General features: G+C 41.3%; 1 protein-coding gene across 1 annotated transcript in view; it reads left to right on the forward strand.

Annotated features, from left to right (window-relative positions):
* The window catches only part of PLXNC1 (plexin C1), a 136,671-nt gene that overhangs the window by 52,095 nt on the left and 66,141 nt on the right, over nucleotides 1-18,435 (forward strand). Inside the window, exons 6-9 of the mRNA XM_069490067.1 lie at nucleotides 7,399-7,546; nucleotides 11,373-11,460; nucleotides 13,423-13,525; nucleotides 13,667-13,762. Coding sequence (XP_069346168.1) covers nucleotides 7,399-7,546; nucleotides 11,373-11,460; nucleotides 13,423-13,525; nucleotides 13,667-13,762 — 435 coding nt within the window. The remainder of the gene's footprint in view (nucleotides 1-7,398; nucleotides 7,547-11,372; nucleotides 11,461-13,422; nucleotides 13,526-13,666; nucleotides 13,763-18,435) is intronic.

Raw genomic sequence — 18,435 nt, forward strand, 5'->3', positions numbered from 1 at the left:
TTGTCATATGGTTCCTCATCCTAACGTGTTCAGAGTTCTAACAAGTATCCTGTGAACACGACTTCGAGCAGTATTGGCAGAGGTGGAGAGAAAACCAATGTGGGCAGTGCCTATTGCAAGTGGGGACCCTTGGAAAGCCAGTGGGGTCTTGCTCTGGCAGCACCATCCCTAGCAGCACATCAGCCCTGTCACTGGATGACAGAAAGGAAGCAAGTGGCATATTCAAGCATTTTCTAATGCACATACCAACCGTGCCCTACGGGGAAATGGAATTCCTGCCTTGCAATCTCAGTGGTGCTGTAAGGAGACATTTTCTCCCTAATTATGGCTCTTGTGTTATGAATAATTGTACAGAGTCCCCATCAGCAGCCAGTTGACCTGTCTGTTGAGCTCACTGTGTTTTATTTGAATGCCACATTAACAAGGAAATGGGCCACTTTCTCTTGTCCCTTACACTTTGCCATTTCAAATAAATAGCAAGAACCATACCACTTAAGATGATTTAACATTTAATAAAGGAGAGCCAGAGTATTTAATGAGTGATAAATAATAAAAGAATCAAGCTTTCAAGTCATAACTGATCAGAACTCACACATTTCAAGTTATTTGGCTGTTGTTACTTTCTGTTTTCCTCCTTGGGGGCGGGGGGAGAGAACTTCCAAAGCCTTCAGACTAACTTCTACCAGGCCTGAGTCAGAGTGAAAACAAGAGATTTGGTGGAAAATACACTTAGGCGTCCAAACATCAGTGTGGCCAAATTTTTATTTCTCTCATCAGTCTGAAGAAGAGCCAGCTTTGGTGCTATTTCTAGAATGGTAGAAAGGACCATGATCCCTGAATATACTCCGGACTCGGATAACTGGTTAATTTTATGGAGGATTTCTTTTCTTTTGTCATTTAAATAAATTTAAGGGTAATATTTCAGCTAAATGTAGTGAGTGGGAGTAAAGAGCTTATTCATTAAATAAAAAGTGCTGCTTATACAATTTGTTTACCTATCTATGGGTTCAATAGTATAGATTAATCACCATTTGTATCTAGTCTGGAACATTTCAAAAACTGCTTACCACCCAAACAACCACTAGTGCTTTCTTCCCTGCCCTGAGTCAACTGTGGTTGACCCTGGCCCTCACAGAGCCTTCCACACAACTATTACCCCACTCTCTCCAGCCCACCATCACTCTCAACGTAAAGGAGATAAGAATTTAATAATTCTTTTTTTTTTTTTTTTTTTGAGACAGAGTCTCACTCTGTTGCCGGGGCTAGAGTGCCGTGATGTCAGCCTAGCTCACAGCAACTTCAAACAGCTGGGCTCAAGCGATCCTCCTGCCTCAGCCTCCCAAGTAGCTGGGACTACAGGCATGCACCACCATGCCCGGCTAATATTTTCTATATATATTTTTAGTTGTCCGTATAATTTCTTTCTATTTTTAGTAGAGACGGGGTCTCACTCTTGCTCAGGCTGGAGAATTTAGTAATTTGATCAAAGCTATTCTTTGAGACCAACTTTGGACTGATTATTTTAATATGTTGAAAAAATGTCTGACTCTACCTCTTGAGCACATTATTTCAAAATATTTCCTACCCTCATGGCCCTCTTTGACTTACCTAAAAGTCTCAGGTCTTTGTGTAAATAATACCCGACCCTGACCTAAGGAGATGGCAGTCTGTGGTTGTGCCCTGTGCAATCTATTAGCTCGACTCAAAGGGTGTTTGCTAACTGCCTATCACATGCCCAGTAACATTCTAGTAACTTTGGAGGTGCAGAAAAACACCCATATGATACTGAACCTCTGTTCACAAGAAGCTTTGTTTCTTTGCACAAAACAATTAAAAGATAGTATATCCTCATACTCACTGTGGGATCGGCATTAAAAAGAAATAATTAGAGTAATTCCAGTTGTCCTGGAGGGATTTCTGTGAGGTTTGATTGAGTAAAAACAGCAAGATGCAGAAAAGTATGCATTGTATGATCTTACATTGATCAAAAAATGCCCCTATATAGGTTTATGCATATATGTCTCTACATGATTATTTGAGCACGGAGAAAAATATGGAAAAATTCATAAGAGGTTGTAAACATGGGCTCCCCTGGTGGAATGACTGATGTGGTGGAGAAGGAAGGCAGAGATAAGTAAAAAAAGAGGACAGATAAAAGCCTCACATACACAGACAAACACAAAAAAAGGACATAAGACATGATTCCATTTTTGCATTATGTAAAATTATGTGTGTTTATATACCAAGAAAGAGATTTTAACATTCAGTCAAAATGGCTTATACTCATAGAAATAGAAAAGATGTAGGATAAAATTATTTAGTATTTCTCCCAAACAATACAGTTTCTAAAAGAGAGACTACAAATCAGAACTAAAACAAGGAATTCCACTGTCACTGATACTATTGACATTGTTTTCAAAGTTTGGTCAGTGCAGTAATACCATAAACAAGTAATAGAAATAATTATTGGAATGAAATATACAAAAATACCATTATTTGCCAATCTGAAGTGGCCGCACGTCTGCAAAATCTAAATATATTATCCTTAAGAATTATTCAAATGAGTAAAAGTTAAATGAAGTGCTGAATGTTCAATAACTATGCAAATATCGATAGCCTTACTCTGTGTCAGTTTAACAGACTTTTAACTTCAATTACTAAAAGGTTCTCTTCATAAAAACAGCAAATATTCAGACATTAACAGTGAGGTATATATCCTATATTTTAAAATCATTTTTACTAGGAGATACACATTGTATACAGCTACCAAAAATAGTGATTTGGGCTTTGAACAGCTTAGCTTAAGCCATTCTTTCTAATAGGAATTAAATAGCAGAACAGTAGTCTATTAAGGTTATTTATAATTCATCATAGTGAAAACTTATCAATTAAGAGCAGTAAGTATAAATAAAATAAAAACAAAAATATACAAGGTATTTTCTTGGAAGGTATGGAAAATATCTTGAATATATCCAGACACATTCTACATTTCTTGGTGGGAAGATACCATAAAAATGTCACTTCTTCCTCAACCTATTTTTCTAGATTTCTTGTAATTCCCATGAATTTTGAATGGGCATTTTCTTAAAATTATTTCAAAATTCACCTGGAATAACATGAACTGATAAATAATATTCAAAATATATTTTGAAAAAAGGTTTATTCAGTCAAGCCCACTGTCATTAGATTGTAAACATGATAGGTAGATAGATAAATACACAGATATCAACAATAACTTAATCCATGATTCTGGTTCAAAAATAGGAATATAGATCTATAGAATATAGTAGAAAGCTTAGAAATAGTTATAAAATTTCAAAGATCAGATATCATAAAATAAAAGGGAACAAAAGAATTATTTCATAAAAAGTGTTGAGACAACTGACTTATACTATGGAAACATAATTTAGTTCAGATTGTACATTAAATATAAAAATAAAATTTAGACTAAGAAATTCATATAAGAATCTAACTCACAGAAGAACTAACAGAAAATTGAATGGAACATCAGATAATTTGGAAGTATAATTTGCTCACCTCTGAAGCAATGTAGTATGTAATAACAAAAGAAAAATATTCATGTATATGATTTCTCTTTTAAAAAAAATCTACACAATAAAAAATCAGAGTTAACTAAAGCACACCTCAGGAAGATATTTGCCACAAACAAAATATTAATTATAAGATAATAAAGCTAGGAAAAATTAAAAAGAAAAACATCAAGACATCCAAAAGTAAGTAGGCAAAAGCATCTATTCTCACAAGAGGAGATTCAGAAAGTAGATATAAATATGGAAATATGTTCAACCTCACTAGTTTTCAAATAAATACAAATTAAAGTGATAATAAGCTATGCTAACACCCAGTGTTGGTGATGCCAATTAGCACAACCTTTTTGGAAAGCAATTTGGCAGTGTGCTTCAAAAGTCATAAATATATTCATTCTGTTTGAAGCACTAATTTCAGGCTTAGAATCCTGAGGAAGTAACTTGAAAGAAGAAAAACGGTAAGCCTGAAGTTCCCATTGCAGTAGCATTTATAGAATTGATAACCTGAAAATAACCAACCTGGTCAGCCATAAGGAGAATGGTTAGGTATGACATGGGATGTCAGCCTGATAGAATGTCATGTAGCAAGGAGTTCTTTGGCCCCATGGAGAGATGTTGACATGTCTCTGCCTCTGCGTCCCACCTGACCCTTGGTGCCTTTACTCCTTCTTTAGCCAGCTTGGTTCAAGAAAGCACCATCAACCTGGGAAGGATTCCCATGTTGGGTTTATTAAATGAAAGCTTCAGCTTTTTAACCATACTCACCTGGGACCCAGAATCACACAAAAAGTATTAATGCCTTCATTAATATTGCTTGCTACTCTCTCCTTCCACTGCACCTGAAAAAAACATCCTCTCTCTTCTTTTCAGAGCAGCTCCAACCTGGCTTCTGCCCCACTGTTCCCCTGAACGTGTTCTTGATAAGGTCACCAGGGAACTCCATGTAGCCATTCCAGCAGACACTACAAAGTCCTCATCTTCCTTGACTGATTGGCGCTATTCTTGAAAACCTCTTTTCCATTGCCTTCCATGGCACACCCTCGCCACACTCTCCTCCTCTCTGGCCATGCCTCAGCCTCCCTTGTGGGCTCCTTCTTTTTCTGACTCTGAATGCTGAAGCTGTTTAAGGCCCAGTTTGGGATCTACCTTTCTTCTTACTCTATAATTTGTCTGTAGACAATCCTGTCCACTCCCATGACTTTATAAATTATCTATATGTTCATGTCTCCTCGATCTCCAGCCCAGATGGCTCCTCGTATCTCCAGGCCCTATCCAATTTGACATACCCATTTGATTATCACACAAGTTTCTTGAACAAAATACATCCAAAATTGAAATCTTGAATCTTCTACCCAAAGTCTGCCTTTCCTTCAGTGTGTCCCATCCCAGTATGTGGCACCTATGGTACCTATCTCCATCCATCCATCCATTGGCTCACCAACATCCTCCGAATCCACATCCCACTTCCAATCCTGACCCACGCTACCTCTGAAAGGTACCTTAACTCTGTTCAATCTTTCTGTTTCCACTGTACCATCCTAGCTCAGGCTTCTGCCATCTCTCAATGATCTCTTGATACTGTGTGGCCCTCCAGTTTTAGTCTGGTGGAATGCTCTATACTTCTAGTCTATAAGCTCTTTGAGGGCAAGGACCATAGCTGTTTGGTTCACTGATTTATTCAATACCTTGTGCAACACTTCGCATATGTTAGGAGCTGGATAAATATTGATGGAATAAATAAATGTAATCATGTTCACCGTTATGTAAAAACTATGTATGTGAGAACTAGAAGGAAACATGGAAAATTTATAACAGTTGGTGAAAATAGGATTTGTAAAAACGTTTTGATATTCTTGTTACGATTGGGCAATGGCTTTAATTTAAGACAGACAAGGGCTGTCCGGAAAGTATCTAGCCATTGTTAACATGATGAGAATGGTTGTGTGGCTGGAAACTTTCTGGACAGCCCTCGTATATGTATACATGATAATATGTGATCGTGTGCTAAGATGGGTGGTGAAGATATAAATGTTGGGCTGGAGATATTAGCATGAGTGAGAGTTCAGCTGTTTGTTGAAGATGAGCTAGCGGAAATGGTTGGGGTTTGCCACTAGGCTCAGTCCCCTAGAGATGGTTGGACTTCAGTCCAGATGGAGTAGACTGAAAGAACTTGTCGTCTTCCAGCGTGATTCTATGGCCCAGAAACAGAATTTCTTGAAAATGGAAAGATGGAGGTGACCCCCAGGGACTAGAATAGACTTAGCAAGCTTATCAGAGAACCAGGGAGATAGCAGAGTCTTAGTTGGCAATGTAGAAAGTCTGGGCGGAAGTCAGCAGTATGACAGAAGATGGCCACTTTTCAGGCTGTCTAGACTGTAGCTCTTCACAGTCAGTGATAAGGTTACCGCTTCCTCCTCTCCCGCCTTGCCTGTCCTTAGCTCCCTTTCTCACCAGACCCCCCATGCACCTCATGCAAAAGAAGTCCACTGTTGGCATATTCATTCCCTTAATTTTCCTTCTGAACAGGGGACCCGGCTGCCTTGTTCCTTTGAATAATTTCTTGGGGAAAAAATTGCTTTAGGGAAATTTCAAGATTTTCTTTTTGTGTCCCTTGTGTACATATACACATACATAAATACTCACATATCCCCATACACATACAAATACACGCACATGCACACACACGCACACCCTCCCCCCCAATCTGATTGTAGGTTTGACCACAAACAAAACCTTAACTAATTTTAAAAGTAGATTTCACAGGCCACCTTCTTTAACTATTATCTAATAATATTAGCAAGAAAGAATAGTTGACAAATGTTTCTTAACACCTGGGAGATGAAGGCACACCCTCTTAAATGAACCCTGGATCAAAGAGGAACAGATGAAAAAAAAGTCGTGTGTTTGGATAGGAATACTTAATAGCACAAAGATAAAAATTTTTCTAACATTAAGGGATATATTTAATACAATTCCAGTTAGACCCATAGTCCCCTCAACTCCTTTGGATAAAATGATCTTAAAGTTCATATGGATAAGTAATGTCTAAGAAATGCTAAGAAAATTATGAAAATAAATATAAAGAAGGAGAGATTTGCCTTATCAGATACTAAGTATATTTAAAATCATGGTAGTAAAAACTGGATGAAATTGGAATAGAAGTAGATCAATAGATTATCAGAACAGAGCAGAGTTCAGAAATAGATTCCAGATATATGGTAATTTAATATATGACAAAGTGATAGTTCAGTGGGAAAAGGAGGTTTGTTTTTTTAATAAATGGTTATAGACATAACTGATCTGGATAAAAATAAAGTTGGACCCTTCTCTCACACTATATATAAAAATAAATTCCAGATGGACTGAACATATAAGTTTAAAAAATAAAACAGTAATGACATTGGAATAATTTTATATTTGTCTGTAAGCTAGAGTTTGGGAAGTACTTTATAGCCAAGACAAGAAACCCTGTATTTGATTACAGAAAAACACATTGTGTAAGGGTAGAAGATGCCACAAACAAAACTTACAAGACAAACAGTAGATTAGGAAAACATATGTGTCAGAAATATGATAGATAAGGATTAATATCTACACTATGCGGAGAGCTCCTTAAAATTGATAAGAAAAATACACACACAAAGCCAAATAATGGTCAAAGAATAGAAATAGGCCGTTTACAAAAAGAGCACAGCAAATAGCCAATAAAATACCTCTTCTTTATATTAGCTCCTCTGAGATATTCTCCTTCTGGTGGCAAATCAAAGGGTGAGTTCATGTAAGGCTCAAGAGTGGATGGAAATGATGCAAAAACCATCATTTATTTTCCCATGTCATCTTCCCCACACAGACTGTGGTGACGGTGGTGGGAAGCTTCTCTCCAAGACACTCGAAGTGTGTGGTGAAGCACGTGGACACCAGCAGGGAGCTCTGCCAGGGCAAAAGTCAGCCAAACCGGACCTGCACTTGTAGCATCCCAACCAGGGCAACCTACAAAGGTATGTGAGCTCTTCTGGGTTTTTGTTACAAAGTCAAGAAAGCAAGAGGACTTCCTGGGTTCAGATTGCACAAGGAAACAAGTTTAAATACCAGGGAGTCTGAATAGTTCCCCCACTACAGACTGAACTCTCTCCCCACCTGCTGGTCCCCACTTTTTTCCCCTGATTCCTACTCATCTCTGCTCTATTTAATTCCTTGATTCCAGAATCCTACCATCAGATGTGACTAGACAGACAGGGACAGAGGAGGACAAGCTGGATAGGAGAGTACAGTAAAGCCAGACACCATTGGGCTGACTCTACCCAAATGGTTCTGATAATTCAGAGATCTGAAAAGCAAGAACACGCTAGGTGAGATGAGAAAGTATAACTTCCAGTGTTCTATCGGCTTGAGTTCATTGCATTCATTCATTCATACAGGAAGTATTTACTGAACATCTGTATGTGAGGCACTATGCTAAGTGCTAGGGATACAGTGATGAAAAAGACTGAGCCGGTCCTTGCTCACAGTATTTACAGCCTGGAGGAGCAGAGATGATAAACAGCTCATTGCAATGGCGTGTGTAAATGCAGGGAACACAGAGTACCACAGAAGCACGTGAAAAAGGTACCTAACTGGACTTGAGGGTGGAGGAAGGAGTAAGGAAAGCTTCCTGGAGGAAGTGATGTGCAGACACGACTGCAGTAGTAGAGTTGAGCCAGACAAGGAGGAGGGGAAGAGTATCCCAGGCAGAGACCAACCTGTGTGATACCCAGAAGGAGAGAAAAGCTTTGTTTGAAGAACAAGAGATTCTGTATGGCTAAGACACATGGGATAGAGGAAGGCAGAAAGCAGAGGGTTAGAAAATGGACACCAGAGAAGGCAGCCGGGGGACCATGAGGGGCCCTGTGAACCACAGACTTTTTCCCAGGAGCTGTGATGAGAGGACGCAAGGTTGAAGCTGGAGGCTAGCACAGTCATAGTGCAGGAAGCTGCAACGGTGCATTGTCTGTCTCCTCCTGGACTGTAAGCCCCATGGGGGTAGGGACTTCGCTGCTGTGCTTAGAACGGTGTCTGGCACGATGTAGCCATTTATAATCAATACATGTTTGATGAATGAATGAACGAATGGCCGAAGGTGGAGAACAGACCAGAGAAGTGAGAGACTGAAAGACTGAGTTCCAAAGTGTCAGGTAGGAAAGCCGTGACAGTGGTGCGGGTGAGAGGGCGTGTGGGAGCTGGAGTGGAAGCCAGTGAGACGGAGAGAAGGGGACAGGAGCAGGAGGTGGTTAGGAGGCACAGCGGGCAGTCTGGGCATTCTCCAGATTCTCCATATGGGAAAGACTAGGAGTTAAGTTCATGGCATCGGCCTCCTAGAATGGGTGATGGTCATTAATGGAGCTGAGTTTTTTGGTGAGAACTGGAGTTACCCAATGTCTTAGTCCCTTCGGGCTGCTATAACAAAATGCTTTTAGACTGGGTAATTTATAAACAATAGAAATGTATGATTTATAACTCTGGCGGCTGGGGAGTTCAAGATCAAGGCGCCAGCAGAGTCAGTGTCTGGTAAAAGCTTTATGTAGATGGTGCCTTGTGCGTCCCCACGTGGCAGAAGGGCTAAGGGAGCTCTCTCGGGCCTCTTTCATACGGACACTCATCCCAGTCAGGGCTGCAGTCCTCATTTCCCAAAGTCTCCATGTCTTAATACTGTCACGTTGGGCATTAGATCTCAACATATGAATTTTGGGAAGACACTAACATGCAGACCATGGCACTCAATTGATTTTAAACCCCTCAAAAGGGAATTGATGCACCAGGCCAGAGATGTGAGCTTAAAAATGCCTCCCAGCCATTGGGCTCATGGTGGCTGTTTGGGTCTGAAATGCTTGGAAAATCAGCTCAATTTCCCATTTTACTTTGTCCACACTATGACGCACTTCTGGTTAATTCTGGTCATTAAAATAGAGATCTGGCTCACTTATAAAATACACTTCTGAAGTATTTGAGATCGTCTTGTAAAACTAGTTGTTTGCTTTTAGAGCGTCCATCAATTGCACCCAACCCTTCACCTGCCCTTTTCTGAGTATCTTGCATATTTTGAGCAGGCAAACAAATTCACTTCCCACCTCTTGTACTCAGCCAGCCAGCGATCATTGCCAAACCTTTGTCCACGGCCTTCTTCAAAGCCAGAATGGCCTCACCCTTTTCACCAAATCCTCGTTCCCTTCTGCTTTGAAATATTGAGAAAAGGCAGCTCCTGCATACAGCCTGGCGAGATTCTGTTCTGACTGCCCCTGTCATTCTAGCCCCCTCGGTCCTCCATGGACACGCCTATCTTGGTACCCAAGTACTGTGTAGAACTCAGAACATTCATATGGTGTTTCTTTGACTGTGCTGTCATTGTTGTGGTTTTTTTTTATGCTAAGTTATTTTACCTTTTTTAGAATAACTGTAAATTCTTCCAGAGCAGAGACCATGAATATTCACTTCCTTGCAATATTTCCAAATAATGGTTTGTTCCGATCTGGTGCTTGGAAAAGTATGGCTTTTGCAGTCTTCATCACTGGACACTTGTAGACTCCACTGGAATGTTTTTTCACCGGGAGTCCCTCAGCGCTTACTGCCCATATGTTCCTTCTACTAACATTTGTCGAGTGTCTGTTCAGATGCTCTTGCTGAGAGGTCATGCCAGCTCCCCAAACCTCCTCACCTTTAGAACAGAACATTATCATTTCACCTGCTTATGTGAGCAGAATTTAATGTGCAATTCCGGCTTTCAGGGGGAATTTATTGCTATGAAGAAACACCTTAAAGTAAGAGTTCTTAGATTTTCTTAAATTTTAGTCATCAAATTAGGGGTGCCAGCAAAGTCAGGCTAACTTCTTTTGTCAAGACTTGAATTCAGAAAGCACCATCTACTATCCCCATTAACTCATAAAAAGAAAAAGAAGTTAATACCTTCTTATTTGCACTAGTGCCTGGATAGAACAGGATTTGAAAGGTGCTACTCTGGGCTAGGGGCACCCCAACCTGGCTCTATACAATTGTTCCATGCGGAGCATTCCAACCACAGGCTCTAGACCCACCCCAGGCCTGTTAAATCAATATCTAGGAGCACAGCCCTGGAATCTGTATTTTCATAAATTTCCCAAGTGATTCTGATAGACAACTGGGTTTGAGAATCACTGCCTTGGATAGAGTGTATACGTTTAAGGAGATAAAGGAAATATTACATTTCTCTAATGCTGATTTAGTAGAGTTTTTAATCCTTTCTATTTTATTTTTTTAGGGTTTTCTTACCAATGGGTAGGTTTTCAAAAGCAAGTAAGAAAACCTGCCTCATAGATTTGGCGATAGTTGACTCCAAGAATATCACAGGAACCACAGTTTAGAGTTTGTTAAGTAAATATTTGTAGCGTGGATTTTTTCTGAAGGTACAGGATTTCCTTTCAAATGTTCCAGTTTTCATGTTCTAGGCACTTCTTGCTCAGTGACTTGTTTTATTCTTATGCCTTGGCCAATTACAAGCTGAGATAGTGATCCCAGGGAGAGTATGAGATGTAAATGAGCTGTAAAATGGCTTTTTTCCTAGTGATTATCCATGGGAGGCTTGGAACTAGGGTTGGGTTCGGTCTGTTCGGAGGCTCGCACCGTGCGCTTTGGCTGCCTGACGCGAATGGCCCACGGGGAAGGAACCACATACTGATTGAAATGTTAGCAAACAGCCGGCACACCCCCGCCCACTCTGCAGACGAGGCAAAAATATTTATTTTTTTGCGTTTACAGCTCTGCTCGACTATAGCAGGCATCCACCATAAATGACTTTTTCTCCCCTCTTCGCTCCAGATGTTTTAGCTGTCAACGTGACATTCTCCTTCGGTTCTTGGAATTTATCAGACAGATTCAACTTTGCCAACTGCTCATCATTAAGAGAGTAAGATTTTATTTGAAATTTGAATATTCTCTCATCGGTCTTATTTATTTGTTTTACTCCTCGATTTCCTAAAGAACTCTTTGCGGACTAGAACTTTCCAAAGTGCCTTTTGGAGCATGGCTTAACGGGAGGCAGGAGGGCCCCAGGGCTCAGCAGCCCGGCTCGCCCATCCAGGCCCTGGCAAGCGAGCTGCAGCCACCACGGAGAGAACCAGCGTGCTTAAGTGGTCACGCCAACAGGGAAATTTATTTTCCTAAGACCGAGAGGCGGACTTGAAGTAAGGACAGAAGAAGGGGCGCCGTAGGTTCTCCCAGATCAGAATGGCTTCTGGAGTTTGGGCAGAACGAGAAGGCCTGAGCGTAGGGGTCAGGAGAAGTCACAGTTGAGAAGGTCAAGAGGAAGTCTCTTTCACCAAAAGAACATGCCCTTTCTGCCCCCCAATTCACCTCATGTGGCCCCTTTGAGCTACGTACGCCCTGAGTTAGGGCCACAGCTCACTCCTTGCTCCTAAAGCAGAGAGAAGACAGAAGAAATGTGTGTCTCAGGTGCCTGACTTTCCAGCTGGGAGCTGGGATGGAGGTCCCCATGGAAACAGTGGGAAGCCATGCGAGTGGCGATTCTATAGTTCCCTCCATGGTTTGACCACTTGTGTGAGTACCAGATGTCAGTTGTTTTTGGTCTGGCCTGGGAACCACTGTTTCTATGGGGAATTTGAACTTGAAACTGAGTTGAGGGGCTGCTCCAGAGCCCCTCCTCTCTCCCGCAAGGCCTGGCTCAATTATGTCTAAGAAACAGAAGGAATTTAGGGAGAAAAAGTACAAAACTTGATACAGAAAGCCTCAGAAGTCCATGGAAATAGGGAAAAAGGGGGAGAATTAAATAGATCTTTATAGCTCAAAGGGAGTTTAAAGATAATGCAGCTCCCCTGGTGCCCGGTTTGAGAGGCTGGATGAAAGGAGGTGACTTGCCCCAGGTCCCGCAGCTCGGTAATTAAGAACCAGACCTCAAGCCCAGATCCCCAGCCCCGGAGCACGAGTGCCCGAGTGCCCTTTCGGTAGGTGACTGCTTCCTGCGAGGGGAGCACACGGCACCATCATCACACCTGAGGGGCAGGATGCCCACGCCAGCCACAGACCTGCTTCTGGCTCACTCGGGTGACCTGTGAACACAGACGCCAGTCTGAGTTTCCTCCTCCCATCAGAACTGCAGTTTCTGCCGTCCGAATCTCAGAGGGCTTCGGCGTTTCTTGGAGAATAATATAAAATACAGACTGGGTCCCCCTCGCCCTGACCAGCCCCCCTCGCTGTTCCCTCTGGCCTCCCTTGGCTACACACCAGCCCCGATCCCCGTTTTACCATTCCTTCTTTAACTCCAGTTATTCTTGTAAGGGCTCTTTAAGTCCTCCACAGTTGCCCATGCATGATACGTTATTTGATGGGTAGATCCAATTCTTCCTTAATTTGATCATAAAGCAAGCACTGCCACCCCCGTTCCTTGTGCCTGCCAGGTGACACTTTCTGTTTCACATCTTCAGTGAATGGGGCCTTGCCGGGAGGGGTGGAGGCGGGGAGAGCGAGCTCAGTCTCCAGGGGAACTCACCTGAGGGGGGACAAATAGCAGAACTGGATTCAGAAACAATGTAGCTGGGTTCCTGCTATCTACAGACCAGCAGGTGACCCCAGCTTCAGGTTCCCATGGCAACACCCCTGCAGGTGTGATTACAGTCTATCAACCCGAGGGCTTCCCAGAGCAGGCCACAAAGTCAGTCCTCTCCGCCCAGCCTCAAAGGACTGTCCTCTCTCCTCCTGGTTCCTCGCAGTCTGTCCAGGGTTGTTTTTTTTTTTTTTTTTTTTTTTTTTTTTAATCTTTTGAATGCTTGCATGCCGCACCACGGAGGGAAATTCTAGAAGATGAACATTTTCCTAAAAATGTAGGAATTAAGTCGCTTTTCTGTGTTGCCAGATGCCCAGTGTGCATTGGAACTGGCTGTGCTTGGTGTAAGAGTCACAGAAGGTGTATCCACCCCTTCACGGCCTGTGACCCTTCTGATTATGTGAGAAACCAGGTAAGGTGACATTTTTGGTATTCTAAGGTTTAACCAAAAATAAATGTTTGTGACCACTCAGTCCCACCCTGTCCTTCGTGTTAGTTTCACACCGTGAATGTCCCAGCCATTGGGATGTTGAAGGGATGTTCTGCATTTCAGGAACAATGTCAAGTGGCTGCTGAGAAATCATCCAAGACTTCAGGAGGAGGAAGACCCAAGGACAGTGAGGGTAACAGAACCAGCCAGGGTGCACAGGTCAGACCCTGATTTTGTTTGAATAATGGAAACCCCCCCCCACTTCAATGACAACGACAATAACTCCTACCAATTTGGGTTCCTCAAAAAAAAATTCTCTATTTTACTTTCTACCAAAATTCCCTTTTCTATCTTTGGTTTTTAACCAAGTTTCACTTAATTGGCTCAATATATCAAAGGCTGCACATTCACATAAAAGAAATTAAAACTCTGTAATTATGAAAAATGATGTTGTTCTGGTAGAAGTACGATTTTAAAGGTGACTTTGTGGCCTGCGCGGGGAGAGCTAGAAGGAAGAATAGCATACCACCTGAAGGGACTTCAACTTGAACCACATATTGTGATTGCATTTCTGGGGCTGAGGTGCGTGGATGGGGTCTATGCAAAGTATGCAAACTAACCTTGATGAGATTGGGTTTTTTCCTTTCTTTGTAGAGACACGGAACCAGTAGTTAATAGTGCTGAAACAAGGAGTTGTTACAGAATGTATATTTCTCTCTCTCCTTCTTGAAAATGAAATTTCTTTGGAAATTCTTATTATTTTCTTCATAGTAAATCACCAAGCTCACATGTTGCTCGTATTTGAAAAGAGGGGATGTGACAACATAAATATTTCCAGGCAGAACGTAAGTGACTATGCGCAGAGCTTCACTCAGTTGACTAAAGTTCATTGAGCATCTGTATGTGTTGAAAACCAAACAAAAAGCGGATAAGTCCTGCTTTTATTAACCTTGGGGTCCAGTAGGAGCAGGCAAATTAAAAACAACAGCCCTGGGAAGAAAAGGCTCAGTTTTCTATTTCATGACTTTGACTTCTCCACTTGCTGCTGTCTAAGGTCAAGTGCCAACATAAATAAGTAGCACATTTTTAATCATTACTGAAAAGTTCTTAGTAACTTTAGCTGAATTAAGTAACAGGCAGAGAGAATGTGGATCAAAATGGATTATGAAGTTAATTAAAGGCATTCAAAAAGCTTGGTGTGCCAATGTCTCCAGACTTTAAAAGTCTTCAAGGTTTTATTAAGTGATGGGTTACTTTTCTTATCCCATTGGTTTGCAAAACTAAGACATAGTGACAGAGTCTTGGTTCAGGGAGACAATGGCTTTTTCTTTTTAATTAAACTTTGTTATTTTAATTTTTTAAATTTTGGTAAAATACACATAAAATTTACCCTTTTTACCATTTTTAAATGTACAGTTCGATACTGTTAAGTACATTCATACTGTTGTACAACCAATCGTCAGAACACTTTTCATCTTGCAAAACTGAAACTCTATATTCATTAAATAATAACTCCTCATCTCTCTTTCCCCCCAGCCCCTGGTAAACCACCATCCTATTTTCTGTCTATGAATTTGACTACTCTAGGTACCTCATATAAATGGAATCCTACAGTATTTTTCTTTTTGTGACTGGCTTATTTCACTTAGCATAATGTCCTCAAGGCTCATCCATGTGGGAGAATGGGTCAGAATTCCCTTCCTTTTTAGGGTTGAATAAATATTCCAGTGTATGTATACAATACATTTTGGTCATCCATTCAACCATCGATGAACACTTGGATTGCTTCCACAGTGAATAATGCTGCCATGAACATCGGTGTACAACTATTTCTTTGAGACCCTACTTTCAGTTCTTTTGGGAATATGCCCAGAGGTGAGATTGTTGGATCATATGGTAATTCTATTTTTAATTCTCTGAGGAACCTCCGTACTGTTTTCCATAGTAGCTATAGCATTTTACATTCCCACCAACAGTATACGAAGGTTCCAGGTTCTCCACATCCTAGCCAACACTTGTTATTTTCTGATTCTTTTTCCATAGGAGCCATCCTAACAACTCTCAGGTGGTATCTCATGGTAGTTTTGATTTGCATTTCCCTAATCATTAGTGACATTGGGCATCTTTTTATGCTTGCTGTCCATTTGCATACCTTCCTTAGAGAAATATCTAATTAAGTCCTTTGCCCATTTTTTAATCAAGCTATTTGGTTTTTTGTTGTTGAGTTGTAGAAGTTCTTTATATATTCTGGATATCAACCCCTTATCAGATATATCATTTGCATGGTATATATCTCCCATTCCATAGGCTGACTTTTCACTCTGTTGATTGCATCCTATGATATACAGAAGTTTTTAATTTTGATGAAGTCCAATTCAACTGGTTTTTTTTTTTTTTTTTCCTATTGCCTGTGCTTTCGGTGTCAGGTCCAAGAAATCATTGCCAAACCCAATGTGATGAAGCTTGTCCACTGTGTTTACCTCTAAAGATTTTTAGCACTTATATTTTAGTCTTTGATCCATTGAGTTAATTTTTGTATATGGTATAAGGTAAGAGACCAACTTCATCCTTTTGCATATGGATATCTAATTTTCTCAGCACTGTTTGTTAAAAAAGAATGTTCTTTTCTCATTAAATGGTCTTGGCACCCCCGTTGAAAATCATTTGACCATATATGTGCGGGTTTATTGCTGGGTGCTCTCTTCTGTCCTGTTGATCTATACATCTGCCTTGATGTTGGCGCCACGCGGTTGGATTACTATAGCTTTGTGGTGAATTTTGAAATCAGGAAGTGTGAGTCCTTCAACTTTCTTCTCCTTTTTCAAGATTATTTTAGAAAAAAATAAACATTTAATTTTGAGATAACCGTAGATTCACCTGTAGTCGTCAGGAAATAATGCTTATATCTTTTACCCAGCTTCCTACAGTAGTAACATCTTGCAAAACCTCGCACAGTGTCACAGCCAGGACACTGGCATTGACAGCAGTGGAGAGACAGCAGCTCCATCATCGCAGGGCTCCCCGGGTTGCCCTTTTATGGTCACACCCACTTCCCTCCTCCCTCCCACTCCCCATCTCTGACGCCTGGCAACCACTAATCTGTTCTCCATTTCTATAATTTTGTCATTTAAAGAATTTCATATAAATGGAATCATCCAGATGTACTCTTTGGGGGATTGGCTTTTTAAACTCAACATAATTCTCTGGAAATTCATCCTAGTTCTTTTATGTATCAATAATTTGTTCCTTTTTATTGTTGAGTTGAGGTCCGGGCAGTGGCTTTTTAAACTTCTTTTATTTTAAAGAAAAAAAAAAAAGTCACTACATCCTGGTTTCCTGTGTTGAGTCTTTCAGCACCTTTTGAACTGTGGTTAAAAGAACTGGGGTCACCAAATGAGAAGGAGGAGGCTGAAATGAAACAAAAGCCCAGGTCTGTCTTCAGTGTTTCTCTGTGGATGACCTTTCTGAGGTTGGAGAAAGACATTTTGTTGATGCTGAAATGTTTTCTTTAAATATGTGACTCAGAACAGTCTCTCTTTTGTTTGGTAGGGAATGGAGTGTTATTTTCACAGGAGGGATTTCTCGTGCTCTGTGAAACACCACTGGCTTTCATTATCGTGTGGCATGTGTAACATTCTGGTTTCCACTTTGGGTTCTCCTGTTGGCCTTGAACGAAGCACCCAGTGTCTTTGCAACTCTTTTCCTACCAGAGAAGCCATTGGTAGCTTTGTTTTGATGTCTCTCCCCACATCACCTATGTACCGAGTGCTTCCTCCGTGCCAGGTGCAGGAAAGGTGCAGGCACAGTCCTAGGCTTCTAGGATGCTGAACTGGGGTTGCTTCTTCCTGGAGGTAGCACCTCCATTAAGCACCTATTAGATGCCATTATGCTGAGCTCCATGGATACCATGAGGAGGACACGAATCAGGCCCATCTCTAGCCATCAGTCTCAAGAATCTTATCTATGAGTACATAAATAACAAGATTTTTTCAAAATGTTAACATAGGGAAAGTACCAGAAAGTATAGAAACCAGAGAGCCTCTCTGTGCCAGGGGCCTTGTCTTAGTCCTTTGTGTTTGTTTAAGCCCAGTGCCTGGCAGTTAAAAACAATCAGTGTGTTTGGTTAACTCTTTGGTGGCTGGGTGGATTCATGGATGGCGATGGCATTTCAGCCCACGTTTGAGGAACAGGCACGTGCATGTGGGTATTCTAAGCAGAGGAACAAACATGAGCAAAAGTGTGGGGGCAAGGGCTAGAAAATTCCAGGACACGCAGTAGAGGAAACTCTAAGTAATTCAATTTGGCTGGAGAAGAGGATATAGGAAATTATGGGACACAGACTGAAATGACCCTGGAGTCTGCATGTACAGGGCCTTACATACCAGCCCTGGGAATTTTAACTGTGTTCTTCAGCAGCAAGGGAATGCTATTCAAGACCTTTTTTTTAATGTATGAATTTGCTCATCCAAGGATGTGGTACTTATGGGGCTGGTTCAATCCAGCTGGGCCAGTAGCCCTCACACTGTTTCATGGCCCCAAGACCTACCCCTATCTACACCCTGATCCAGAAACACGTGCTGTCATCTACCAAGCAGACTACATTAAGGAGAAGCATTACCAAAATAGGGAAACAAGCTCAAAAGTCTCTGTATGACTTTGGATGAAGAGTATTTTCAGCTATAAAGGCCAGTGTCTGTCTATCTCTCTCTCTGTCCTTCCTCCCCACACCACACACATTTAGGAGTGAAACCATGTCAGGGAGCACTGGCCCTGTCACTCTGCCCTAATCACTTCTCTTTCCATTTCTTAACAATCTTATACGTGGTGCCTTCAGCCACTGATGGCCAAGATAGCTGCCCTCTCTTTCGTGCATTCAAGGAAAGGTTGTGAAG

Source organism: Eulemur rufifrons, chromosome 16 (genome assembly GCF_041146395.1).
Source record: "Eulemur rufifrons isolate Redbay chromosome 16, OSU_ERuf_1, whole genome shotgun sequence".
Classification (NCBI taxonomy): Eukaryota; Metazoa; Chordata; class Mammalia; order Primates; family Lemuridae; genus Eulemur; species Eulemur rufifrons.